Raw genomic sequence first — 27,384 nt, 5'->3', positions numbered from 1 at the left:
TGAAAGATCTCAGTGGCCAGCAATCCCTGTCCGATACACTTCTTTGTGAATGAACAAAAAGGATGCTCTGTGCAACCTCATAGGATCTGCATGGATGTCAATGAATAACAAATACCCCTGAGTGTGTAATTAGCATCATTTTAATTAAAATGGTACTGTATTTGTTGTCTAGATGTTCTCCTCCTTTAGTACATACAAAGTAGGAATTAGTTCATTGCAAGCAAGGTAGATACCAAAAACGTACGTTGGGTCACTTTTGCTCTAAGCTAAAATGATTTTTTTGCAGAAAGAAATAGAATTGATTAAATACATTTGTCAATAGAGTATTAGATGGTATTTCTGTACCTAAAAAATATTTAAGGAACTAATTGCTCAGGATACATTAAAGGGTTTATTTTTATGCAAAAATGGCTGTGGTTTATACAGGTTTTTTTTAATATACTGTAGCTTTTGCTTCTTCGTTCAATAGAGCAGGCCAGCATGGCAGCAAAGATGGCTTTTGCATGAGCCAAATTGGAACCCATCTGGATATTGTTACTGAGGGGCCCATGTCGTGGATTTTGTAACTTATTAACTAACATTGTTACTTTGTATTGTAATTTAACATTTCTCTCTTTTATGAGAATTTTTCAAACCACTGGAATGTAATCCTATTGCTGTTGGGGTTGATTTATAACTTTTAACATTCCTGGATTGGAAAGATAAACTGGCTGGAGACTTGTCTCCTGATAAGAAAAAGATTATTAGTGCAAACTGACATCTGGCACATCTATTTGTGAATTTCAAACAACCTTTGTACTTGATTTACCCTGCGAAAGAGAGGTTACTTTTATCCTGTCCAATCAACATTCCTCTTGCATTTTCTTTGTTGTGTCAACTATAAAAAGGATTGTAAGGTAGGTCTTGAGTCTCCCCTTTTCATATACTTTATCAGGGCACCCTAATAAATTGCTTTTAAGTGATCTTCCAATTTGGTTGCTTATTCAGAAAGTAAACCAAGATAGAACCGAGGGCCAGATTTGGCTATCATTAAGCCAACAGCTCACTCCAATCAGTTCTCTGCCATAAGACTTCACTCTAGCATGTGTAATCCTTCCAGAACATTACTCCCAACTGCAATTAAGTCACAGGAATTTCCCATCAGCATGATGTAGATTCTGGAGATATGAAAAAAAAAATATTCTCTCTTCGCTTGCAAGACAGAAGTGGATGCTTTGCAGACTTTTGCCTAGATACCTGGAAGTATCCAAACAGATCAAATCAGATCAAACAGGGCCTGAAGGACCCTGACTGAGCAAGGTTTTGTGGCCACCAGACAGAGTAACAACAGAAAGGGAGAGTTGGAGCACATGCGGCAGACGGGGATATAGTGTGCACTGAAGACGGAAAGTTGCATTGCCTTCGATGAGACCATTTTCCTGCAATGCAGGGAGCAGATTCTTGGTTGTCTCACCAGGGAATAAGATCCCCTTCCCAGTTAACAAATGTGCCATGATTTTTCTCAGAGAGACGGCCGAGGGTGTTCAGAATAGCTCGCAAGCTCTGCTCCATTGTCAGTGGGGGTGATCCCTGGGAAAAAAGAACAGGCAAAAGATAAAAGAAGTTCAAAGTGGAAAAGAAAGTTTAAAAACCTAGGTAACATCAAGCGACAGCAAATTCCTTAACACATGGGTCCCCAATCCCTGATCTGTGGTCTGGGGCATGCCGGAAACTGGGTTGCACAAACAAGTGAAGCCCCATCCATGGAATGCAGGCAGCACGCGCAATCACGGCCCCTCCAGTCCATGGAAAAGAACTTTCTCTGCGGAACCAATCCCTGGTGGTCAAAAGGTTGGGGGCTGCTGCCTTAAGAGACAAGAAAATCAAAACAGAAAATCATTCCTGAATGAGATTCTATCTAGATTCCATTCTTCAGTTTTAGAAGGAGATCTAGGAAGGATCCAGAAAAATTCAAACTAGTTAGTCTAATTAATACATTATGCATCAGACCTTTATTTGCAAGAAAAAGTGATAAAAAATGAAGTTCTACCAAAGGACAAGTGCTGCTGAAGAAGAACGAGGACAGTTATTAAAAAGAGAGTCGCTTTGCTAACTTTTGAGAGTGACTAACTCTAATGAAATGTATGAATGTTCTGGGATAAGATGGGAAGAGATGCTGCCTATGAAATAATCAGAGAAGCGAGGCAGGAGCCCCCAGTAGCGTCAAAAAGACAGGAAAATAAAGAGCTGCCCTAATGGATCAAGCAGTAAAAAGTGGTTGTGGGAAGATTGTACGTTTAGACTTGCAAGATTCTGTTAATGTAGCCTTACAATAAAGTAGACTTAGTTCATCTAATCCTGTTTGGAGGACTGACACGTGGAGAGTCTTGCTTGTCATCTTGTTAGCGGAATCACTCTTGATTTTATCGACTTAATTTGTTACACTTACAGATTGTATCATGGCATAAACAATCACTCTGAGTCTTCACAATCCAGAGACTTAAGTTGCACTTGAATATGTTATGCCAACCCTAATCACTGAGATTTTATGGCCCTTTCCATGTACTAATTTTTATTAAATTTACATGCCGCCCATCTTGCTATCTATGTAGCGTATTTTGAGATCAGCCAAAACTACCTGACCATTCCTGATATATAAAAACTTTGATTCCATTTTCATTTCAGAAGGGCTACGAATGTCATGTAATATTGGAAAACAAAATTCCCGTGGCAATGTAAAGCTTCCTGGCCATTCAAAACATTGCAATAAATGTTGCTCAGCTTCCACAAAGACAAAGTTTAGTACTACAGAGATAATAATGTTGGAATTAAGTCATTTTGTTTCTAAAAGTTTTGAAGAAGGAGTAGAAAAAAAAAACTAAGGAGAATGACTAATGCAAAACGAAGCCATCTGCATCTTCCATTGATTCTTTATGGCAACTGCGCACTAAAATTCTTTGTCTAGAAGCAGATTTAATTTTCAGGATGCAGCAGACCTCTTTGCTTTCCTCCAATGTTAGCTGAGATGATAGGATCATTAGAGTTGTGCAGAATTGTTGATCCGGGCATAGAATATCCTGAAGAATTCTGAAATATTTCCTTTGGGGCCATGACGTTACTGGCGGGGTTGGGTGGTTTCAGGAAATAAATTTTCCAAAGAGTCCAGGGTATTTGACACCCAGTGTTCCAATGAAGCAAGCTTCTTTGTGGTCTGGAGTGCCCCTGGAAACCTTATGAATACTTTCCAGTTTGGATATTTATTTCCAAAACCTACCAAACAATCCCCAGGAGAAACAGCAGGCACGTAGGACATCATCCAGTGGGAACGAAGGGTTTCAGAAGCCTTCATAAGGTCCCACTCCCGATCCAACTAATCTTGCCCGCACTAGTTTTTTGGATGTTGTATGAAGGTTGTTTTTTCTGCAATTCACTTACCAGTTTGTTTCCCATGTCGGTCTGCACCCACCCAGGGTGCAAAGTGATGCACAGAATCTCCTCTGCGGCAAAGTGCATGGACTGGCATCGAGTGAGCATGTTCAGAGCAGACTGGGGGGTGGGGTGGGGGGAGGAGAGACACAGAAAAAGAGAAAATAAATGAATGGCTCATCTGAGCGTTCAGGGATGCCAGACCCTTCACAATTAGCTTCTGTATAAACTGGACATAAATTATGAGAAAACAAAGGTTATGGCTTTTGCATAACTTTTAAATAGCCACAAAATAGAGCAGGTAACCACCTTTAAGTAGCATGGGGTGCCCCATCCAATGCCACTGGCTCACAAAAAGCCCATGGAGAATATGCGGCTGCCTCTGTCCAACGATCAGCGAATGCCATTCTTAAATTTTTCCGCACAAAGGGAGGACACTACATTCCAGCTGCAATTAAGCTCTTTCTGGCTAAGTTGCTAGCACAGCTGCTTGGGCCCTCAGCTTTGTGTTTTTCACCACTGGAAAGAGTTCAATCCAAATTTTATCAGAACAATTCTCCAGATGCTACACTTTGTCCCAAATGCACTTCTGCGTCTGGAGACAGGATTGATAAAAGTCGAAGCAAGAATCTGTATAACTACCTTAAACATCTGGCTAAGGCTTAACTGCTTTCCGCAGTTCCATTAATTCATCAAGATAAATTCTCCTCTTCGTGGATCAAGGCAGTCGAGTCCAACCTTGCCAAACTAGGCTTCTCACCAGCCTCAATTCTCAAATTGGACTATGACCAAGCAAAACAAAACTTGTGTCAAAGGGTAGAGGACATCGAGAGTCAAGCGGACTTAGGTATAGCTCCACTGTTTCTGGCTCCAGACTCTATTAGATACGTGGTTACACCTGCCAGGCATCTTAGTCAGTTGGAGTCAGTAAAGCACCAGAAAGCATTGTCGCTTGCACGGTGCCCTGCGTTTCCATCGGCCGTCTTGTACGGCAAGTATAAAAAGACACCATTGTCTGAAAGACTCTGTTCCTGTGGCTTAGGAGAGGTGAAGACCATTGGACACATACTCCTTTGATGTTCCTTCTCTAGAGCTATTCAGGAAAAACATATCCTCCCCATAATTGATAGGTATCCTGGTCGTTCGGAAAGTATTTATCTCCAGTGGCTGCTTAAGGACAAGCAGGCAGTGATCACGGTGCAGGCGGCCAGATTCTGCGCAGCAGCATTGGGGATTCGCCAGAAACATAAACATTTTAGATCTTTTTAATAATCTTTTCTAATTAATTTTATTACGTGTTTTTATCCAGCATTAGACTATACAATGTATTTTTATTGTCAGGTCAGTAACGATTCTGTTTTTCTGAAGGTAGCTAGTTTTGGTTATACTGTCTATAAAACTAGACAGACCTTGGTCACCCATTGATTCCATCATTAATTCTAATATATTGCTATGTCTTGCTGTGTTGGTTCTGTTTAGTTTTGTTTTATCTGAATGTAATTTATGTGTTGGCCTTTGGCTGTAATAATAAAATTGATATAATGATGCCTTGGTGGAGCAGTGGGCTAATGCCTCCTTAAGTAACACCAGCTGCCTGCAATGAGTGCAGGTTCGAGTCCCACCAGGCTCAAGGTTGACTCAGCCTTCCATCCTTCCGAGGTAGGTAAAATGAGGACCCAGATTGTTGGGGGCAATTAAGCTGACTTTGTAATAATGCCGCTTGGGGTGTGTGTGAAAGCCCTAATAAGCAGGCATATACATAGAATGAAGGCTACTGCTAAGCTTGTAAGCCGCCCTGAGTCTTCGGAGAAGGGCGGGATATAAATGGAATTAAAATAAAATAAAATAAATAAAATAAATGATATAATGTAGCTTCTGTAGCTGAAGGTCTGGCTGGGGCAATATGTTGGATGTCCCCCCTCCCAAAAAAAAGCCTGCAGAAGATAAGAACATTAATGCATCGGTAAAGATATACTGAGGCTGAGCGCCAAAGAATTGAAGCCTTTGAGCTATGGTGCTGGAAAAGACTCCTGCGAGTCTCTTGGACTGCAAGGTGTTCAAACCGATCAATCCTAGAGGAGATCAACCCTGACTGCTCTTTAGAAGGCCAGATCCTGAAGCTAAAACTCAAATACTTTGGCCACCTAATGAGAAGGAAAGACTCACTGGAGAAGAGCCTAATGTTGGGAAAGGTTGAGGGCAAGAGAAGAAGGGGACGACAGAGAATGAAGTGGCTGGATGGAGTCACTGAAGCAGTAGGCGTGAGCCTAAACGGACTCCAGAAGATGGTAGAGGACAAGAAGGCCTGGAGGAACGTTGTCCATGGGGTCGCGATGGGTCGGACACGACTTCGCAACTAACAACAACAAAGATATGCTATCATCTGCTCCCACCCACTTCTCCCAGGTGTGACTCACTTCTTCCCCTCCCCCAATCCTCTTGGCAGGGATTCCATATTGGTGGATAGAAGGAACAGAATGTCTCTTCAGGACCTGAGGTGAACCCACTGAGTACTCGTTCTCGATCTATATTTGGTGAAAGGTGTTGTGCAGGAAAAGCTTATGATTCCCCCCAAAGCTCACATTTGATAGTACACCTGGAAGTATTTTCAGCACCACCCAAGTTTGGCATCACAGTTGAGTTGGCAGAGGGGAGGGAGGAAGGAAGGAAGGAAGGAAGGAAGGAAGGAAGGAAGGAAGGAAGGAAGGAAGGAAGGAGAGGGAGGGTCCGAGGGAAGTCCTGCCTTACTCCTGCCCTGCTGCCCTTTCACCATCCCCTTGCCCCCTCCCCCTGTAAACTGTGACAATTTATAGAAAATTTCCAATACTTTGCTTTTATCTTGACAGCTCAAGAAAACATTCCCAGTACTACTGTACTAATAGCAATAGCAATAACACTTAAACATATATACTGCTCCATAGTGCCTATTGCCCCAGCAATCTGTGGGCTCCTTGGCGTTCGTAAGTCGGGGATTACCTGTAACCAAATGTGAAATTGAAACTCTTATCCTTGACCCCAGTCGTAGCAAAGCCCCTTTCCCTCAGCTCGTCCATACCTTGCTGCAACGATAGGAGATCAGCTCATTCATGTTCCAGCCAAAGAGGTTTGTCATGGAGCCACACTCGCTTGTCATGTTGAGGATGGCTGCTTTGCTGCAACTCATGCCTTTCTGGCCACTCTTTTGGGATGCTTTTCTCAGCAAGGGAAGGAAGGCCTGGAGAAGGGAAGGGAAGAACAAAAGGAATGAAGGGCACCCACATCCTCTGCAAAGAGGACCTGGGATAGCTCTTAAGCAATGAACATTCCTGATGCAAGATCCAAAAGAATCCTTCAGCTGATCACCGATAAATATCAGGAGTGTGCCCTAGCCAGATCAAATAGGTCCATCCCTCTTTCGTTTCTGTTTCAACCAACCCGACCTTTTCACCCTCACTATATCCATTGCCTATCAAATATCTCTTGATTGTGCAACTATGGGACAATTTTTTAAAACATTTCATGTGTTTATGCCCGGTTTAGGGGCTCATGGTTTAGCCTTCTAATCTCAATTGGGTGAGGTAGGTCCTTGGGGTTGAGACTGAGTGAGAGGCCCAAGGTCAGTGGACAAAATCTATCATCAACACAGAGGGTTTTTTTGAGTCCAGAAGAAAATCCAAACTATCTATTCTGCAGAACCCTTCCATGCCAATGGCCAATTTCCCCACATCAACGGACAATGTCTTATCCTTACCTGACTTACGATCATGGGCCCAATGACGTTGGTTTTGTATACCTCCGACATGTTTTCCGCCGTTTCTGTCTCTACGGTGCTCAGCTTTAAAATCCCTGCATTGTTAATGAGCAGGTTCAGTCCAGCGCCTTTGAGATGGTCTGTGACTTTGGCTGCAGCAGCCTTAACGCTGCATGGATCAGTTGTGTCTAGGGCAGGAAAAATAAACACACCTTATCCCACAGCTGGCTTTGTATGCCATACAATGGCTCAGTCCGAGTGAATTTGCCAGTATTGTGCTGAAATTTCTTTTAAAGGCGATATTGGCCTCATTACTGCCAAGAAATGTGGTTGACTGATCATTTTTGAAATGTTCATTGATGGGAATCCAGTAAGTAATTTAAATAGCTGAGAGGAAACCTTGCAGGAAGCCATGGCTTATTTAAGCCATGCTCTGCTGAGAAGACCACTCTGGTGTGCCAGCTGATCTGGTTTAAGTTAGTGTTGAAGAATACATCCATAAATGATTTATGTAGACTATTTATTTATTTATTTATTTATTTATTTATTTATTTATTTATTTATTTATTATTAATTCGGTTTATATTTATTTATTTTTTATTTATTTAGTTATATTTATATACCGCCCTATTCCCTGAGGACTCAGGGCGGTTTACAGGGAATTAAAAATCCAAAATACAAAAATTAAGAACCAAATTAAAAAATATTAAATTGACCCTGTTTGTATTTATTTATTTTTTATTTATTTAGTTATATTTATATACCGCCCTATTCCCGAAGGACTCAGGGCGGTTTACATGGCAAAATGTAAAAACAATACAATATAAAATTAAAATAAAATTAAATTAACCCAAGAATTAAAATCCCAATTGAAAATCATTAAAACCCCTCAGTCCAGGCCTGATAGCTCGAAGAGCCATGTTTTTAGGTCCCGGCGAAACGAAGGAAGGTTGGGGGCAGTCCGGAGTTCCGTTGGCAGTTGATTCCATAGGGCAGGCGCGCCCACAGAGAACGCCCTCCCCCTGGGGATCACCCGTCGGCAATCCTTGACCGGCGGTACCCTGAGGAGGCCCTCCCTGTGGGAGCGCACAGGATGATGGGAAATTGACACTGGCAGCAGGTGCTCCCTCAGATAATCCAGGCCCATGCCATTTAGGGCTTTATAGGTCATCCCAGCACCTTGAATCTCACCCGGAGGGCAACTGGAAGCCAATGCAGCTCGCGGAGAAGAGGTGTTACATGGGAGTATCGGGAGACTCCCATCACAACTCGCGCGGCTGCATTCTGGACTATGGAGATCATATAGAAAGCTGCATTTACTATTATGTCTGATGTCATCTTTTTCCTCCTTCCTTCAACTTTAATGTTACATCACTTAACATTAACATGAGCATATAGATATTGTGTTTTTTTGTTGGTTTGAGGAGATGAGATAACTAGAAAGTCATTTAAAAGAGTAGAAAGATGCATCCATCACCTATTCGCTCATGATATTTATCCAATGCTGGAATGTGCCGAGTTGAAGCTTGGATATTAACTATCTGGTGTGTCTACCTAGCAAAATATTTGTTTCATTGTTTATTAGGAGATCTAGATTTTTGCCTAAACAATTAATCATACTTACATTATATAAATTATATTCAGCCTTATATGCTGCCCATCTGCTTTCCACAATGTCTTTGGGTGTTTTATAATGCAATTAAACAATTGCTATTACAAGAATTAAGTAGACCAAAAAACAAGGGCTTGTGCAGCGCTCGGTTGGTGCTTTCTTTGTCACTTCACCAGCCTCCTCCAACAGTGAGTTATAATTTATGTTTGTCTACTTCAGTTACCATATATCAGTGCCTGGTATGTATTGTCTAACCTGGTGTTGAAATTCAGCTCTTTTCCTTCCCAATTCATGAACAAAGAATGTGATTTTTAGTATACACATACCCAGGGGTATTATCACAATTTGCCGATGTTCAGCAGCTAAATTCTTCAGGTCCTGAAAGACAGAAATATCCTTAGACTCTCTGAACTGTCTTCCCCACTTAGTTGTAGCATTAACCTACTCTGGTAATTTTTTTCCAGCACTGTGTCCATGATTTTGCCTTAACCTCACTCCCAGGTCATGATGAAACAATGGTTAAATATACCTATAATACTACTACTACGTTACAACAGTATTTCCAATCCTACCAGTCCTGTCCTCAAAAAATTCTCCTAGGCAAAGTTTCAAGTAACTGTTGTTCTTAGGCTCTCCTCTCCAAGTATAGAGCAGCCACTCTTGATAAATTTTATTGATCATTCAGTTTTGCAGCAAATCATTCAATTATCACAGCACTTACAAACCTGTGACAAAATGATTTTTGTCACTCTGTCTCTGAAGTCATCTCATTCCTTCTTTCTATTCCCAGACTTGAAAACACAGAACACTTTTAAAGAACTTCCCAATCAGCTGATTGGGAAAATTAGCCTGGCTGCAATTCACCTCTCTCTAATTCGGGGGGGGGGGGGAGAAGCATCACAAACTGAAGAAATTTCTTGAACGAGAAGTGAAATGATTTCAGAGGAAAAACAACAACACTAAAGTCCAGTTGCCTTTTGGAAAGCACCTGTGGGGCAACCATGATCTGGATGATTGAGACTCTCCATAGGCATCACAAAAATAGTTCAACTATAGCTAATTTTTATTTAACTTATACAATGTCTTTATCTCCATCATGCCTAACTCAATCCCGTTCCCACCACGACCTCCTAGGAGACAAATGGATTGCCTTGAAAGAAAAAAAATTCTTTGTTCTTCCCACTAAAACTGCAGGCACCTCATGTCTCACCTGAGCACGGGGTCCTACTGGGTCCCGGCAAGTGGCAAAGATCCATCGTGGTGGGTTGATCTTCTCCCCCAGCTGCTTGACCAGCTCCAAGCCAAGTCCCCGATTGGCCCCGGTCACCAGAACACTCTGTGGATTCAGTTGTTCCATCTCTCTTGCCAGCTTAGACCCAACTAACAAACTGTGTTGTGCTCATCCCAGTTAAATCTCATCCAGTCCTAGCTGGTTCTAATCCCTCCACCCTGGGTTATGTAAGTTACTTGGCTCCCATGTCTGGTTCTTTGGACAAGAACGGGGGGGGGAAAGATCATTTGGCCTTCACCCAGAGGCTGTTCTAGTGCCTTTTGTGTATGAGGGTTTTTTTTGTTTTTCTTTTCATTTTTGGTATTTCCAGTGCTTAATGTTTACTCATCTGAAGGATATTTGCTTTGCTTTCTGCCCTGAAAAAAAAGCTTATATAAAAGTTGGTAAATTCATAAAAAAAAACAAATCAGATCTTGCTTGAAAACCTCAGGGAATGAAACCATTGATTAAAGGAATATCTACCTTGCTTTCTCCAGAACAGGTTGCATTCTAGGGTTTAATGCAATAAGATACTTCTTGATTCACAATAAATAGGCTGTTTGGTCTCTTAATGTTGCATGTCTATTGATCCGACTGTTTGTCTGCCTCCCTACCTGAAAAACCAATGCAACTGGGGGGGAAAAAAGTTGCATGCTGTTTGTGTAGAAAAGAGTTTAGGAATTCAAACCATGGGTTGTTGGCTGCTCGGCTAATTCTGTGGAGTATCAGGATAACGGAATAACAGAATTGGAAGGGACCTTGGAGGTCTTCTAGTCCAACCCCCTGCTCAAGCAGGAGACCCTACACCATTTCAGACAAATGGCTGTCCAATCTCTTCTCAAAAACCTCCAGTGATGGAGCATGCACAACTTCTGGAGGCAAGGAGTTCCACTGGCTAATTGTTCTCGTTCCTAGTTGCTGGTCTTTTCTCTCCCTCTATTGGATCCTTGTGGAATAGCTATGGTCAGATGTGGATTGATTAGGATAGAGGTCCCCAACCTTTTGGGCACCAGGGACCGGTTATTTGGAGAGAGGTTTTTCCATGGACTGGAAGGTGTGTGGTTTTGTGTGCTGCCTGCATCCCATGGATAGGGCTTTGCTTGTTTGTGCGGCCCGGTTGCTGGCATACCGTGGCCCAGTACTGGTCCATGGACTGGGAGTTGGGGACCCCTGGATTAGGACATCCAGGGACCTTTTCCACTAACACTTGATAGCATGATTTCACCCCAGAATTGGTGGCACGGTATCACACTGGAATTTAGAAGAAGAATTTAGCACTGAGCCTTGCATCAAACAATCAAGTAGATCGGGACATTATTACAATATTTCACAAAGTGTACAATGTTGCATTTATTATTCATTATTTGATTTTTACTTTGTCTTTCCGTCTGGCAAAAATAATCAAGGCACAAAAACAGTACAAAAAGTAAAACGGGAGGGGGAAAGCAGAATGGGTGTATTATGAGATGCTTTTTTTTTTTTTTTTTTTTAATTGAAAAGTTTTATAAAATACAATTTTCCTTTACAAAAACCCCCCTTCCCCCTCCCTCCTCCCCTCCCTACCTCCCCCCTATCTCCCCCCCTCCCCCTCCCCCTCCTCCCTCCCCTCCCTCCCCCCCTCCACTTCCCCTCCTCCCCCCTCCCCCCCCGACTTCCCAGAGCAAAATACAAGGTATATATCTAAAAGGCAATCATAAACAATCATATACTAACAATTATAAACTCTAAAATCCATCACCCTCTAGCTTGTATATAGTAAACCAATCCTTAATAATACTAAATATATAAAAAAAACTAAAATAAAAGAGAACTAGCATCATTCCCATCTATGTTCTTCCACAATTCACTATTACCTTAACATATTCTCATTTGCACATTAATAAATAGTTCTTACACAAATTAACCCACATTAACCCACAAAACTTTCTTCCTCTTCCTCTGTAGTAAGTTGTCCATTAATTCCAAATTAAAAAAAAAAAATCTATTACCATACATAACATCCCAAAACTTTTAAAAAACACAACTACCACTTAACTATAAATATTTTGTGGAAGTTCCATAGATTTCTACTGGTCCTATTTTTTTTTCTTTTTTGAGCGTTTTAAGGCAGCACGCGTCACCCTCTGTTCTCTAAGATCATCCAAAAGAGTTACAGCTTGAACTCCTCCTGTACCCTTCTCGTCTATCTGTGCATCTTCATCCTCTTGATGTTCTCCTTCTCCAGATCCCTCTGCAGCTTCCAGAAGTGTTGATGGGGTTACTTTCAAAACATTATTATAAAAATCATGCGCTTGCTTCACATTACTCAAACAGTACCTTTTGCCATCATACATGAAGCTCAACCCAGCTGGGATCTCCCATCTGAACCTTATATCTCTTTGCTTGAGCTCTTGCACAAGAAATATAAAATCCTTCCTTCTCTTTAAAATCTTTGGAGGAATTTCTTTTAGAACCAAAACTTGTTGACCAGCAATCACAACTTTGGTATCGTAGGCAGCTTGTATAACTTCATCTCTAATTTCCCTTTTTACAAAATAAACCACCACATCTCTAGGCAACTTTCTCTGTTTAGCAATCCACGAATTCACACGAAACACTTTGTCCATACCTTGTTTTAATTCAGATGCTGGATGGTTCAATACTCCCTCAAAAGCCTCAGAAACCAGCTGCTTTAAATCTTCCTTAATATTCTCTTTTAGGCCTCTAATTCTCACAGCAAACTGCATCTGGTAAAATTGGGCCAAGCTCTGTTCACTGTCGATTTTGTCTTTTAAATCTTCAATTTCCAATACTTTTGCTTCTAATAAAGCATTCTTTTGAATCAAGTCTTGCACTTGATCATCCAGCACCTCCACACATTTAGCAACTTTTTGCACTGAGGACAAAATGTCTACCTTCATTTCTCTAAGTTTCTGTTCCATCCTTTCTTCCATTCTCTGCTCCAATTTCTCCAATTTCTCCTCCATCTGTAGAAATTTAACACCCATTGACTCCAAAATTAACTGGGTATGTTTTTCAAGATCCTTCGATGTCAATACATCAGGAGAATGCAACGCCTGCAGCAATGATTGTTGTTGCACCGGAGAATTTCCAGCACTCCGAAAAGTTCTAGGGGGAGGTTTAGCCGCCATCTTTTACTTACAATTGTGACGCACTTTCACTTTAAGTTTTAAGCAAAGTCCATCAAGCTTGAGAGTAAAATAAAATCTTCTTCATCTCTTCATCTTTCCCTCTTGTACTGCTCTGCCTGCTCTTTCCCTTTCATAGTCTCTCCTTCAAGCAGGGATGGTCGCAGACGCCTGGCTCTGCTCCATTAGCAGAGACGCTGGTCAGCTGGGAGCAGCCCAGGCTACGGGGGAGTTCAATCCTTCAGCCGCCCAAGCTCCAAGCTCAGGCGGCCCCGGAGAACTCAACCCCCACCTGGGGGCTCACCCCCTCCTCTTCTCCCGAGGAGGGGGCTTCAGATTCGCCCGAACAGCTGATCGGCGCTGTTTCGGGCGAAAAAGCACCAGCTGAGCCGCGGGCAGCCCGGGAAGGCTCCCTCCGTCGCCGCGGAGCCACCGGAAGTCCGAGATGCTTTCACTATATGTTATACAATCTATTTGGCAAAGATTCATTTGAACTTTTCCTGTTTCCAATCTGTTGTCAAACTAACACAAACTCTTGAATCTCCAACTTCATAAAGGACAATACTCGGGGGGGAGAACACTTTGCGTTGCTCACAATTGACTTTGACTTCTCATTATGAAATAAATTCATTTCTTTCTTTCTTCATAATATTCATCTCCCTGCAGAAATACAGTATTCCAAGAATGCCAGTAGGAATCTGTCACGCTTCAGAATTATTTTGAAACAGACTGAGATGGACACAATGGTGGGATTCAAATAGGTGAACAACCGGTTCTCTGTGTGGATGCCGCTTCCAGAAGTCCGTTCTGGGCCTGGGCAACACAAAATTAGCTACCGGTTCTGCCGAAGTGGTGCAAACCAGCTGAATCCCACCACTGGATGGACCTATTAGAGCTAGTCTGGTGGGAGGTGGTGAGGAGGTGGGCCTCTGGAAAGGAGGGAGATGCAACGGAGAGGAGTAAGAAGCAACTTAGCCCAGATATTATGTGTGAGAGACAGATCCTACCTAGTATAGTTCACAGAGTATATTGTAGATGCAGGCAGTAGAGTCCTCAGTCTGACAACATTTTGTTCTACAGGTGTGAAACAGTAAAGAACTCAGCTTGGAAAAATTGCCACCTGTCATTCTTAGCTTTGGGCCTGACAGCCGGCAAGAATCTGAATATGAGCGGATAATGGGATACAAGAGAGAGAATTTCCAACAAGCCATTCAGGTCAGTGTCTGGAAACTAAATAGTCCGTAAACTCATTTCTTCTGGGGAGAAAAATCACATTGAGTAAGGAGAAAGTATGTATAGCTCTGTAAAGCAGTGTTTCTTTACCTTGGGTACTTGAAGAGATGTGGCCTTCAACTCCCAGAATTCCCCAGCCAGCCTTGCTTTCTGGGGAATTCTGGGAGTTGAAGGCCACACCTCTTCGAGTACCCAAGGTAAAGAAACACTGGTCTAAAGGATGAAAAGAAATCCAGAAAAAGTACTGATGTGACCTAGACCAGGGGTGTCAAACTTCTGTCCTGCAGGCCGGATGCGCCACGCGGAAGCCGTGCCCACCCCAGCTCCGGCAAGGGGGAAAGAGTTGCTATAGGTCACGACACATCACATGATGTGGCGAGCTTGACACCCCTCACCTAGACTAAGTGGTCAAGCTATCAGGAAAGTTGATCTGCTTATTGGCCCCACAGGTGACCATCTCCTCAAATGATTGCAACCAGAAGAATGAAGAAAGCTCCAGCCTTGTAAACTCAGAGTTAAATTGGACCTTAAGAGAGATAGCATTCAATTGTTGAGCCTTATGTAATGTTATCTTTTGTTCCTCCATTAATAAATCTGATTAGAGAAGTTTCTGTAAATATATTTAGTCCTCAAGAACTTGACATGTGGTCTTGGCAGTTTTAAACATGAATGTATTTATGGATTCCTCCTCCTACCTCTTTGCTTCACCCGAGTGGCAGTTTTCAACTAGTCTTGCCAAAAATGCAAAACATTTTGTGGTCAGGGAAGCTATCTATATCAATTATTTTGCAAGGGCACTTATGTAAGTTGATCATATCTGGGCTGCAAAGGCTATATAACCACTAGATGGCAGAAGAGGGAATGGTTCAGAATCTTTTTGCTGCCAGCTTGTGGTTGTCTAGATTTTTGCAGCCCAGATATCAGCCTAATTTATAACATGCTCATAAATTTCCAAATGTGCCCAGCATCCTAAACACAATTACAGTAGGCCCATCTCAGAGGTTTTTTGGAGTAATACCAAAAATGTGACAATTTATATTTTATTTTGTTATTATGTAAGCTCAACCTCCAGAAGGCAGTATAGAAAAATAACATAATTGATTCATGATTAACATATTAAACTGTCCAATTAAAGTCAGAAAACACATCCTGAAACTATTGCACAAAATGATTAAGTCCAGCACTCGAACATCTGGTTCAAATCAAAGACACCCAGCCATCTCTTTGGTATATTTTCCAGAGGCTGTTTTTCTAAATGTTCTATTTTTGGTTACATCAAGCTGGCGTTCTTTTGATTATTATTATTATTAATTTTATTTGTATACCGCCCTTCTCCCGAAGGACTCAGGGCGGTGAACAGGGCAATACATATTAAAAAAACAAGATACAAAAATTAAAAACGATTAAACAAAATGCCCATGAATAAATTAAAACACATTAAAAACTAGGTTAAAACAGATTAATAAAACCCAAGCCCATCCCATCAGGCCAGGCCAGCTTGTTAGATAAATCTCCACGCACTTTCGATTAACATCCTTCAGTCATGGCATTATGTTATCTTCCAGTTTTGTGTATTCAGGATGTATAAGTGATTGCTTATTTTCTTTTCTCGCTGAAAGAACATTTTGAAACATAAAACCTTTCTTGCCCAAACTAGGATTTGTAAAGGGAATATCCGTGTGAAAGAACACATTACACAACTGTAAATAAAGCCTCCACCCCCGACTTCCAATCAAGTCAGGCCCACGGCACCGAAGCTTCTGAAGTCCTTACCCGACCCAAAAGATTAACAATAATCATAAGCAAATTTCATAGAAAAGAATGAATTAAAGTAGTCCTTGACTTACAACAGTTCATTTAGTGATCACTGAAAATTACAATGGGGCTGACAAAGGGACTTATTTATTTTATTTTATTTTTATTTTTAATTCCATTTATATCCCGCCCTTCTCTGAAGACTCAGGGCGGCTTTACAAGCTTAGCAGTAGCCTTCATTCTATGTATATGCCTGCTTATTAGGGCTTTCACACCCCTCCCAAGCGGCATTATTACAAAGTCAGCTTAATTGCCCCCCACAATCTGGGTCCTCATTTTACCTACCTCGGAAGGATGGAAGGCTGAGTCAACCTTGAGCCTGGTGGGACGCGAACCTGCACTAATTGCAGGCAGCTGGTGTTACTTAAGGAGGCATTAGCCCACTGCTCCACCAAGGCTCATAAGTATCTTTCATACTTACGACTGTTGTATCATCCCTAGGGTCACATGATCAAAATTCAGATGCTGGGCAACTGACTCATATTTATGACAGTTGCAGTGTCCCGGGGTCACGTGATCAGCTTTTCCAACTTTCTGATAAGCAAAGTCAAAGGGGAAGCCAGTTTCACCCGACAACCATGTTACTAACTTAACAATAGCAGTGGTTCGCTTAACAGCTGTGGCAAGAAAGGTAATAAAACAGGGCAAAACCCACTTAACAACTGACTCGTTTAGCAACAGAAATGTTGGGCTCAAGTGTTGTAAGTCACACAAGTTAGTTTGGGGGAAATACCCTGACCTATGTCCTTTGGGTAACATCGTAAGTCCCATCGTTCTTATCCAGATAATTATGATCAGGCTGGATTTGAAAGGAACTGCTTCTTGAATGTTAACAACAATGTGTAATAGCATTGTAAGAAGTATGCTTAGAATGTTTGCAATTAACATACCCGATAGCTGCATTTCAACTTTGGTTGTTAACAACTGCACCTTTTGTTAAGCAACTGCATCTGCCTCAGACACCCTCTCCCCCCCCCCAAGTGTCCTGGAATATTTCATCAATGCGGTTTGTGCCTTAATCTGGATTAAGAGTCAAGTGGCAAGTGCCCCAAAGCCTTCCGCCATTCCAGTTGAAAATATTAAACAAGTGGGGATGTTTCCAGTTTCATGAATTTAGCAACTACGGCAGCTAAAAAGAAGAAGAACCAGCCAGGACAATATGGGGGCAAAAGTTTATGCAATTAACAAATAACACAATTCACCATGGAAGGACTTTCCCACTCCAATCCAGAAAAGTGCCAGAGTCCTTCTCAGAAAGACGAGCCAGGAGGTTTAGGATCGCTGCTACGCTTGACTCCGCTGTCATTTGAGCCTAGAGAAATGAGAAGCATATTTATACTGAAATTTATACAAAAAGAGACCGGTGGCCTTTAAGAACATTTATCATTATCAACAACTAAGCACTTCCTCAAGTCTGCTTTTCAAACTGCTGGGCCAACTTTCATTGGAAATAATAATAATAATAATAATAATAATAATAATAATAATAATAATAATAATAATAATAATAATAATAATAATAATAATAATAATATAAAGTTGGAAGGGACCTTGGAGGTCATCTAGTCCAACCCCCTGCTCAGGCAGGAAACCCTATACCATTTCAGGCAAATGGCTGTCCAGTCTCTTCTTAAAAACCTCCAGTGTTGGAGCATTCACCACCTCTGGAGGCAGGTTGTTCCACTGGTTAATTGTTCTCACTGTCAGGAAGTTTCTCCTTAGTTCTAGGTTGCTTCTCTCCTTGACTAGTTTCCATCCATTGCTTCTTGTCCTGCTTTCAGGTGCTTTGGAGAATAGCTTGACTCCCTCTTCTTTGGGGTAGCCCTTGAGATAGTGGAACACTGCTATCATGTCACCCCTCACCCTTCTCTTCATTAAACTACACATACCCAATTCCAGCAATCGTTCCCTATATGTTTTAGTCTCCAGCCCCCTAATCATATTGGTTGCTCTTCTCTGTACCCTTTCTAGAGTCTCGACATCTTTTTTACATCGTGGTGACCAAAACTGGATGCAGTATTCCAGGTGTGGCCTTACCAAAGCATTGTAAAGTGGTATTAGTACTTCACTTGATCTTGAGTCTATCCCTTGCCACAGAACTGATGGCGATATAATACTCATCAGCTCTAGCCAACACTAACTGTAATCCATCTGGAAAACACTATGTTGGGGAAACACTGTATGATTATAATTTAATATCAGTTAACTACCGTAACAAAAAGGCCAGTTTGGGTAATGTGTTGAAGTAAAGCTGAATTGTATGTAGCAGAAGGTTTCTCATTAATGAGGTACAGGGAGCGCTTGACTTACAACAGTTCATTTAATGATCGTTCGAATTTACAACGGCCCTGAAAAAAAGTGATTTATGACTATTTTTCACACTTATGACCGTTGCAGCATCCCCAGGGTCACATGATTTACATTCAGATGCTTGACAACTGACTCATATTTATGATGGTTGCAGTGTCCCAGGATCATGTGATCCCCTTTTGCAACCTTCAGACAAGCAAAGTCAATGGGGGAAGCCAGATTCACGTAACAACCATGTTACTAATTTAAGAACTGCCATGATTCACTTAACAAACGTGATAAGAAAAGTCAGAAAATGAGGCAAAACTCACTTAACAAATTTCTTACTTAGCAATAGAAATGTTGGGCTGAATTGCAGCTGTAAGTTTTATTTATTTTATTTTATTTTATTTTAATTCCATTTATATCCCGCCCTTCTCCGAAGACTCAGGGCGGCTTACAAGCTTAGCAGTAGCCTTCATTCTATGTATATGCCTGCTTATTAGGGCTTTCACACACCCCCAAGCGGCATTATTACAAATTCAGCTTAATTGCCCCCAACAATCTGGGTCCTCATTTTACCTACCTCGGAAGGATGGAAGGCTGAGTCAACCTTGAAAGGACTACCAGTACAAAGAAAACTCCCTCTTTCAATATTTGGGCATCAGATGGAGACACCAGATCAGGTGGGTCATCTGATGGAGAAGCCAAAACAGGTTGGAACTCAAAATGTTCCACTTTGTCCCATTCTGAACTCCTGCAGAAGACCAAGATGTGACATGAAGCATGAAGGGTAATCAAAGATCCATGGGCTGTCACCAGTGGTGGGATGCCGCTTCCAGAAGTCCATTCTGGGCCTGGGCAACAAAAAATTAGCTACTGGTTCTGCTGAACTGGACTGGTGCAAACTGGTTGAATCCCACCACTGGCTGACACCCACAGTAGACAAAAACAGTGTCCGTGCCCAAAGCAACGTACCACCAAATTGTTCATTGCTGGAGGCAAACGATAACTTTCCTTTACTTCTTAATATTATTTCAGGAGATCCAGCTACAGTTCCACCCAAGTGAAAACTTATAAATGAATTAAACAGGCTTACAGTAATTTTGGGCCAATTGATATGATCTGCTCCGGGTCTTGTTTGGTCATTAACCCCAGACATCCCCATCCAAAAGTATGAATGAGTTTTCAGAACAAAAGACCTACCATACTGCCTCCCATGTCGGTGAGCACCCATCCCGGATGCAAGGTGACGCACAGAATCTCATCCTCGCTAAAGGCCAGCGATTGGCACCGTGTCAGCATATTCAGAGCAGCCTGGAACAGAGACATGCCAGAAGCAAGGAATTGCACCAAGCAGGCTCCGTGAGCAAGCAAAAATGCATGTTTTATCATTTCAATGTCAGCAAAACCGTTGTATTTTATTCCATGTCAGAATGGGATTTGACTTTGAGGGCAGGGCCGGGCAGGGCAGGGCAGGGCAGGGCAGGGCAGGTAAGGAAAGGAAAGGAAAGGAAAGGAAAGGAAAGGAAAGGAAAGGAAAGGAAAGGAAAGGAAAGGAAAGGAAAGGAAAGGAAAGGAAAGGAAAGGAAAGGAAAGGAAAAGAAAGGAAAGGAAGAAAATAGAGGAGAGGAGAAGAGGGAAGGGGAGGAGAGGAGAGGAGAGGAGAAAGAGATTCCACAAATAAATAGAACATGAAATAGGAAACTGATAGGTATTACATTGACATAATCAATCCCTGGATTCTCTTTCTGATGCTTCTTTGGAAAGCAATGTTGGCTTATTCAGGATTCAATAACGTACCTCTGAATTCTTGTATGTTTGCCAATGTACGGTAACGCACCACTTACACCACGCACATTTTTTAAAACAAGATCAGGGGAACCTGAAGCACAGGTAATCCTTGTGATAGGGACCATTCAGTTCTGACAGTGAATGAAAAGTAACTTCATAACCAATCCTTCCACCGATGACCCTTGCGGTCTGTTAAAGCTAAGGAAAGCTGAAGTAAAATCACAGGCCTGCTCACGGTTTTACTTAGCAACCGCTTCCCTTAACAACCGAGTTACTGGCCTCAATTGCGGTCCCTGTACAGAGTTATTTTAATTACCCTCCACTCTTTGCGCCAATGTACATTTACTACCTTGCTGCAACGGTAAGGAAGACAGTGTCCGTACTCCCACAGGTAAACGTCTGTGATGGAGCCTGCATGACTGGACATGTTGACAATGGAGGCTTTGCTGCAGCTCATCCCTTTTTCAGGACTTTGCTGTGATGCCTTTCTCAGCAAAGGCAGGAATGCCTAGAAAAAACAGACAGAACTTAGGGCAACCACCTCTTCATAGGCTTGGAAACCAAGGTGCCCTTAATTGTTGCTAAATAACCATTCCCAGCATTTATCAGCATTAAGGATTGTTGTTTTACAATATCAAGGTGGACTCAGCCTTCCATCCTTCCGAGGGCGGTAAAATGAGGACCCAGATTGTTGGGGGCAATAGGGTGACTCTATAAACTGCTTAGAGAGAGTTGTAAAGCACTATGAAGCGGTATATAAGTCTAAGTGCTATTTCTATTTCAGTCATGATGTTGAGTGGTTAGAATGCAGTATTGCAGGCTAATTCTGCCCACTGCCAGCAGTTTGATCCTGACTGGCTCAAGGTTGAGTCAGCCTTCCATCCTTCTGAGGTCGGTAAAATGAGGACCCAGATTGCTGGGGGGCAATAGGCTGACTCTGTAAGCCACTTAGACAGGGTTGTGAAGCACTGTGAAGTGGTATATAAGTCGAAGTGCTATTGCTATATCTACAGAACTATGGATTCGTCCTAGGAAATCAATAGCTGTCTCTTCCCATTGCAAAGTCTATGGTCTAAAAACAAACCAGAATCCAGCAATTACTCACAAAAGATCTGATTTCCCCCCCCCCCATTTGACAGTTTCAATAGGGACAACTCCCCACGCTTAAAAGCTATATCTCTTGAAGTCCTTCCTCTTAATATTTGGCCCTGTGCCTTCATTAGCTGGAGAAGGCACAACTGTTATGCTCGCCCCAGAAAGCCCCGTCAATCAATAAACCTCTTTTTCTGAACGCTAAGAACTTGGCAATAGGAAGAAACGCTTCGAAGAGAAGAGGAGGATCAAGAGATGCTTCCGCTACCTGGCTAATCATCGTGGGCCCAATGACGTTGGTTTTGTAGATCTCAGCCATTTCTTCAGGTGTTTGAAATTCCAGTTTGGGATTACGTGCGGAAATTGCTGCATTGTTGATCAGCAGGTGCAACCCAGTTCCACTCAGCCGCTCTGTCACCATTGTTACAGCTGACTTGATACTGGATGGATCAGTAATGTCTACAGGAACAAGGAGAAGATACGGGTAATGTTGGACTTACAGCCGCAGTTGAGTCCAAAGTTTCTGTTGCTGACACTTCTTAAGTGTTCCTCCATTTTATGACTTTTCTTGCGACAGTTGTTAAGCCAATCACTGCAGTTGTTAAACTAGGAACGCAACTGTTAAGTGTATCTGGTTCGCCCATTGACTTCGCTTGTCAGAAGGTCGCAAAAGGGGATCATAAATATGAGTCACTTGCCAAGCAATCTGAATTTTGATCATGCGACCATGGGGATACTACAATGGCTGTAAGGGTGAAAAGGGTCATAAGTCATTTTTTTCCAGTGCTGTCGTAATTTTGAGCAGTCACTAAATGAACTCTTGTAAGTCGAGGACTCCCTGTCTTGATGGGTGATGAGTCATTTCTAGCCAGGATTCGGTTTCTGGCGGTTTTCCAGTCAAGGATGAAAAACCAATTTAAACCGGGATGTCATGGTTGCGACAAATGAACTTCAAGCCATTGTTTACCCTAAAGAATCTTTATTTGAGTAGCATAGCTTTGGCACATACATAATCAAAGCCAAAATCTGAATTCTCCTCCCCTTAGCACGTAGTATCAAACACAATTCCCTCCTCTAATTAACAGTCATAAATCACATTCTCCAATTAGTTTGAATTGCAGGTTTTTCCTCCAACCCATCTCTTATCATCTCTTATTTCAAAAGCCCCTGAGTTCATACACTTTTCAATATTGTTATGTTTAACTAACTCTCCCATCACACTCCTCCTCCTCCCCCAGTATCGTCTAATTCTAAGAATAAAGCATAGGAAAGGAAAAAGCTGCATCTCCATATGTTGTCAAAGCAAGAACATCCGATGCTTTTCAGAGATGCTTTTCACCAGGGCAGCTCTGGCAACATTGCATAGTGGGAATTTCCTAACTAGAGGAAGGGGCCTGCCACATGCCCTTCCACACAGGTAGGCCTCAATTTATGACCACAAATGGGGACCAGAATTTCCATTGCTAAGTAAGATGGTTGTGGAGCGAGATATGCTTGATTTTATGACTTTTCCTACGGTTGTTAAGAAAAATCACTGAAGTTGTTAAGTGGATCACACAGCCATGAGGCGAACCTGGCTTCTCCCATTGATTTTTGCTTGTCAAAATTCATTTGGGAAGTTGCCAAATGTTGATCTCATAAACCCAGGATATACTGCAATCATCGTAAATACATGCCAGTAGCCAAGGGAATTTTGAGCACACGACTGTGAGGAATGTTGTGAGGATTGTAAGTGTGAGCAATTGGTTGCAAATCACTTTTTTGCAGTCCTGTTGTCATTCTGAATGGTCACTAAATGACTGGTTATAAGTCAAGGACTACCTGTATAGTAACAGAAATATTATATCGGTTTCCAGGGTTAAATATTTCATTCCTACCGGTTCAAACAAATGTTCCAAACCCCTCTCTGGAAATTGAACTCAGTGGTAGAATTGAAATTTGTATGGATAGTAATAGAGTAATACCGTCTTTCCCAGGGTATCGTCAGGACTAGTCACTTACTCAGTGGGATGATCACAATTTCCTGGTGCTGAGCAGCCAAATTCCTCAAATCCTGAAAGATACGAAAACCAGAGATTTAAGAAAGACCCTCAGCTAATGGGCTGATTCTCACATCCCACTAAATTTGGCATTCAGATATCTCACTATTTTTAAAGGCTAAGCTTCACCCGTATCCTTAGCTTGCTGCAGAAACAGTCTCAATTTGTTGTAAGCTTGTCCCAGTTTTGAACTAGTGTTTTCTCTTTCCCCCAACACGGGTTTTGCCATATGAACAATCTACAACACCTCATTAACAATGATGATGATGAAGATGACACAGCCCTAAGCAAGGATTTGCCCACTACCTATTGTACCCTTAATGCTCCAGTGTATATATCCCCATCTCTATCACTGCCTTGGCACTACTTGCCATCGTCATTTTGTTTTGGAGCGCAGGAGAAATTGTAGAGGGCGCTGATGCCTGATGCCCAAATGACACTTCTGAAGTGTGTGCCAGGTCTCACTCTTTTGAACGTGTGCTAGAGCACTGGGTTTAGCAGTCTTTGGGGCAGAGTTTTGCCATTTTTTGTCTTCTAGACTGAATAAGACATTATAGTGGCCTTCTAAAGACACTATATTGGTCTCCTGAAAGACACTATGTTGATCTTCTGAAAGACACTGTGTTGGTCTTCTGAAAGACACTACATTAATCTTTTGAAAGACACTGCGTTGGTCTTCTGAAAGACACTGCAGTGGTCTTCTGAAAGACACTGCATTGGTCTTCTGAAAGACACTGCGTTGGTCTTCTGAAAGACACTACGTTGGTCTTCTGAAAGACACGACCTTGGTCTTCTGAAAGACACTATGTTGGTCTTCTGAAAGACACTACATTGGTCTTCTGAAAGACACTACTACCTTGGTCTTCTGAAAGACACTGCATTGGTCTTCTGAAAGACACTACATTGGTCTTCTGAAAGACACTGTGTTGGTCTTCTGAAAGACACTACACTGGTCTTCTGAAAGACACTGTGTTGGTCTTCTGAAAGACACTACACTGGTCTTATGAAAGACACTGCGTTGATTTTCTGAAAGACACTGCATTGGTCTTCTGAAAGACACTGTGTTGGTCTTCTGAAAGACACTACACTGGTCTTCTGAAAGACACTGCATTGGTCTTCTGAAAGACACTACATTGGTCTTCTGAAAGACACTGTGTTGGTCTTCTGAAAGACACTACACTGGTCTTATGAAAGACACTGCGTTGATTTTCTGAAAGACACTGCATTGGTCTTCTGAAAGAAACCATGTTTGCTTTCTGAAAGACAGGTAAACCTGTGTTCAAAAATAGTTTGGCTGATGAGGCAGTGTGATGGAGGGCAGATTCAGGATGAATCAAGAGAGAAATTAAAAACAAAATAAAGTGAAGGTGCATGTAAAAAGTATATATAATTGTGGGGAGAAAAATCCTAACCAAGAGGGAAAGATCCATATACTATTAATATATTACTAGCTGAAGCATTTAACATTTTAGTCAGATCCTGAGTCTGCACCACACAGATACACTCTGTTCTGTCTTATTTCTACAATATAAAGACAGTTTAAAAATCAACAGAGAACACATCACCTGAATCTTTTCTTTGATATGTGGACTTTGTTTTCAGTAATGAAGAATGATTCTCTTAGGTATCCCAGGGCCATTAAATAACCAATTACATTTTTTTACTGTAGTTTATTATCACATTTACATCTTCAGCAACTGTCACCAAATCTTTATTATGGTCATAGTCCAGTGGGATACAGTCAAAACTGAACAACTATGTTTCCCCCCAAAGTTATATTTTCTATTAAACTATTAATATTATTAAATTTAAACACACACACACACACACACACACACACACACACACCCGAGGATCTTTATGGGAACACGATCAAACCAAAGAGCCTTCACATTTCTCGTCATTACAGAAAATAAAATCTAATATCTGATATTCATTTCCACTTTCTAGCACCCGTCAAGCTTAATCTTGGAATTAATTGGCTAGATCAATACTTCTGATTCAAGAAAATGAAACTCATGTGTGTGAAAACGTGATTTCCAAGAGCAATGCCAGTATTTAGCTTCCTACCTACTCTTGGCCCTAATTTCAGTGCTATAAACAATCTTTAAAGATTGCAAGCCAACTTATCTCTCGTAACAGACCCCACCCTATGAGATACCTGAGTACGTGGTCCCTCTGGATCCCGGCAGGTTGCAAAGATCCATTGTGGTGGGTTGCTTTTCTCAGCCAATTGTTTGATCAGCTCCAAGCCGATGCCCCGATTAGATCCCGTCACAAGGACACTGCGTGGATTCAGCACTTCCATATTTCCTTCCCTGTCGGTCTAGAACAAGCTAAGAAAAAAAACCTCTGGTGACTGTCTTCTCTTTTACTAACATCTTTCTCAGTCCCAGGTGTTTGCAAATACCTCTTATATAATGTTCAGATGCAATGAAGAGGAAGAGATAACTAAGCCGTTGGTGCAATGCCTGGATTTGATAAGTAGCTGAATGACCTTTGGACGATTTCAGGCTTCCTCCTACAGGTTTGTAGATTTCCTGACTGAACAATAGAATCGGGGAACTCCCCATTTTGCCCTTTGCCCTTTAAAAGTTGGCACAAAGGACAAATAGGAAATGGCGTACAAAGAGGAGGAGAAGCAAAACAAATATAAGCAACAGTTATTTAGGTGTGACACTTAGCTAAAGAAAAGGCCATGGTTATTCTTTACAGAACACGTAGATCATTAAAAAGAAGTGAAAAGTAAACAAATTTGCACTAGGTACACCCAGTGCTATATAACACTAAACTCAGGGTGGGAAGGTCTGAAACGAAAGAGGCGGTTACTCAACAGCACAATATTCCCCCAGTGTGCAGCTCTCCATCCCCAATTAAAGCTAGAGGAACAGTCACAGAATAGTATCTGCCCACAGTCATTGAGTGGCAGTGTCCAAGTTGAATATATCATGATCATTATCATGATCATCATGTAACCATCATCATCATCATGACCACCACCACCACCACCACCACCATCATCATCCCTAGCCACTTTTACTGTTTAGGTAAAGGTAAAGGTTCCCCCGCACATGCATGTTAGTCATTTCCAACTCTAGGGACCGGTGCTCATCTCCACTTCAAGGCCGAAGAGCCAGCGCTTGTCCGAGGACGTCTCCGTGGTCATGTGGCCGGCATGACTAGATGCCAAAGGCGCACGGAACGCTGTTACCTTCCCACCGTAGTGGTCCCTATTTTTCTACTTGCATTTTTACGTGCTTTCGAACTGCTAGGTTGGCAGAAGCTGGGACAAGTAACAGGCGCTCACTCTGCTACGCGGCACTCGGGATTCGACCCGCCACACTGCCGACCTTCTGATCGACAAGCTCAGCGTCCTAACCCACTGAGCCACCACGTCCCTTTACTGTTTACCCACCTACTTTTCCATCCATCTCAATCACAGATAGAACTTTTCAATACAGGGCAGTCCTTGACTTACAACCATAACTGAGTCCCAAATTCCTCTTGCTAAGCAAGACAGTTATTTTGCCCCATTTTATGACCTTGTTGTTAAGAAAATCACTGCAGCTGTTAAGCAACTAGCACAATTATTAAGTGAATCGCTGCGGTTGTTAAGTTAGTCAAACTATTGTTAAGGGAATCTGGCTTCCCCATTGACTTTGCTAGTCAGAAGGTCGCAAAAGGGGATCCCTGGGATGCTGCAACCGTCATGAATACATGCCAGTTACCAGTTTTGATCCCATGACCAGAGGGGTGCTGCAACGGTCATTAAGTGTGAAAAATGGTGATAAGTCACTTTTTTCAGTGCTGTTGTAACTCTGAACAGTCACTAAATTGAGGACTACCTATTGCAGCCATTAGCCACAGCAGAAAACATCTGAATGTAACGGAATAATAAAACCCATTCTGAGCTGGATCATAATAAACTGTTTTCTTCATTGCCCAGCAATAAATCATCTTGGGTCTCTGTCTCCTCC

General features: G+C 42.0%; 1 protein-coding gene across 1 annotated transcript; it reads right to left on the bottom strand.

Annotated features, from left to right (window-relative positions):
• Window positions 1–129: 129 nt before the first annotated feature.
• Window positions 130–25,940, bottom strand: LOC310644930 (uncharacterized protein). Its single transcript, XM_083370266.1, has 13 exons — window positions 25,569–25,940; window positions 23,370–23,421; window positions 21,637–21,827; window positions 20,626–20,784; window positions 19,689–19,799; window positions 17,396–17,505; window positions 10,632–10,648; window positions 9,958–10,145; window positions 9,074–9,125; window positions 7,136–7,323; window positions 6,461–6,619; window positions 3,415–3,525; window positions 130–1,569 (listed from the first exon to the last, which is right to left on the bottom strand). Exons 1-13 carry the CDS (start codon window positions 25,713–25,715, stop codon window positions 1,450–1,452), a joined length of 1,605 nt encoding a protein of 534 aa, XP_083226392.1. The 5' UTR covers window positions 25,716–25,940; the 3' UTR covers window positions 130–1,449.
• Between the last annotated feature and the right edge of the window lie 1,444 nt (window positions 25,941–27,384).

This window comes from Vipera ursinii (genome assembly GCF_947247035.1).
Source record: "Vipera ursinii genome assembly, chromosome: 10".
In the NCBI taxonomy this organism is placed as follows: Eukaryota; Metazoa; Chordata; class Lepidosauria; order Squamata; family Viperidae; genus Vipera; species Vipera ursinii.
Note: the sequence above shows the minus strand (reverse complement) of the source record. Positions and strands in the feature narration are given on the sequence as shown.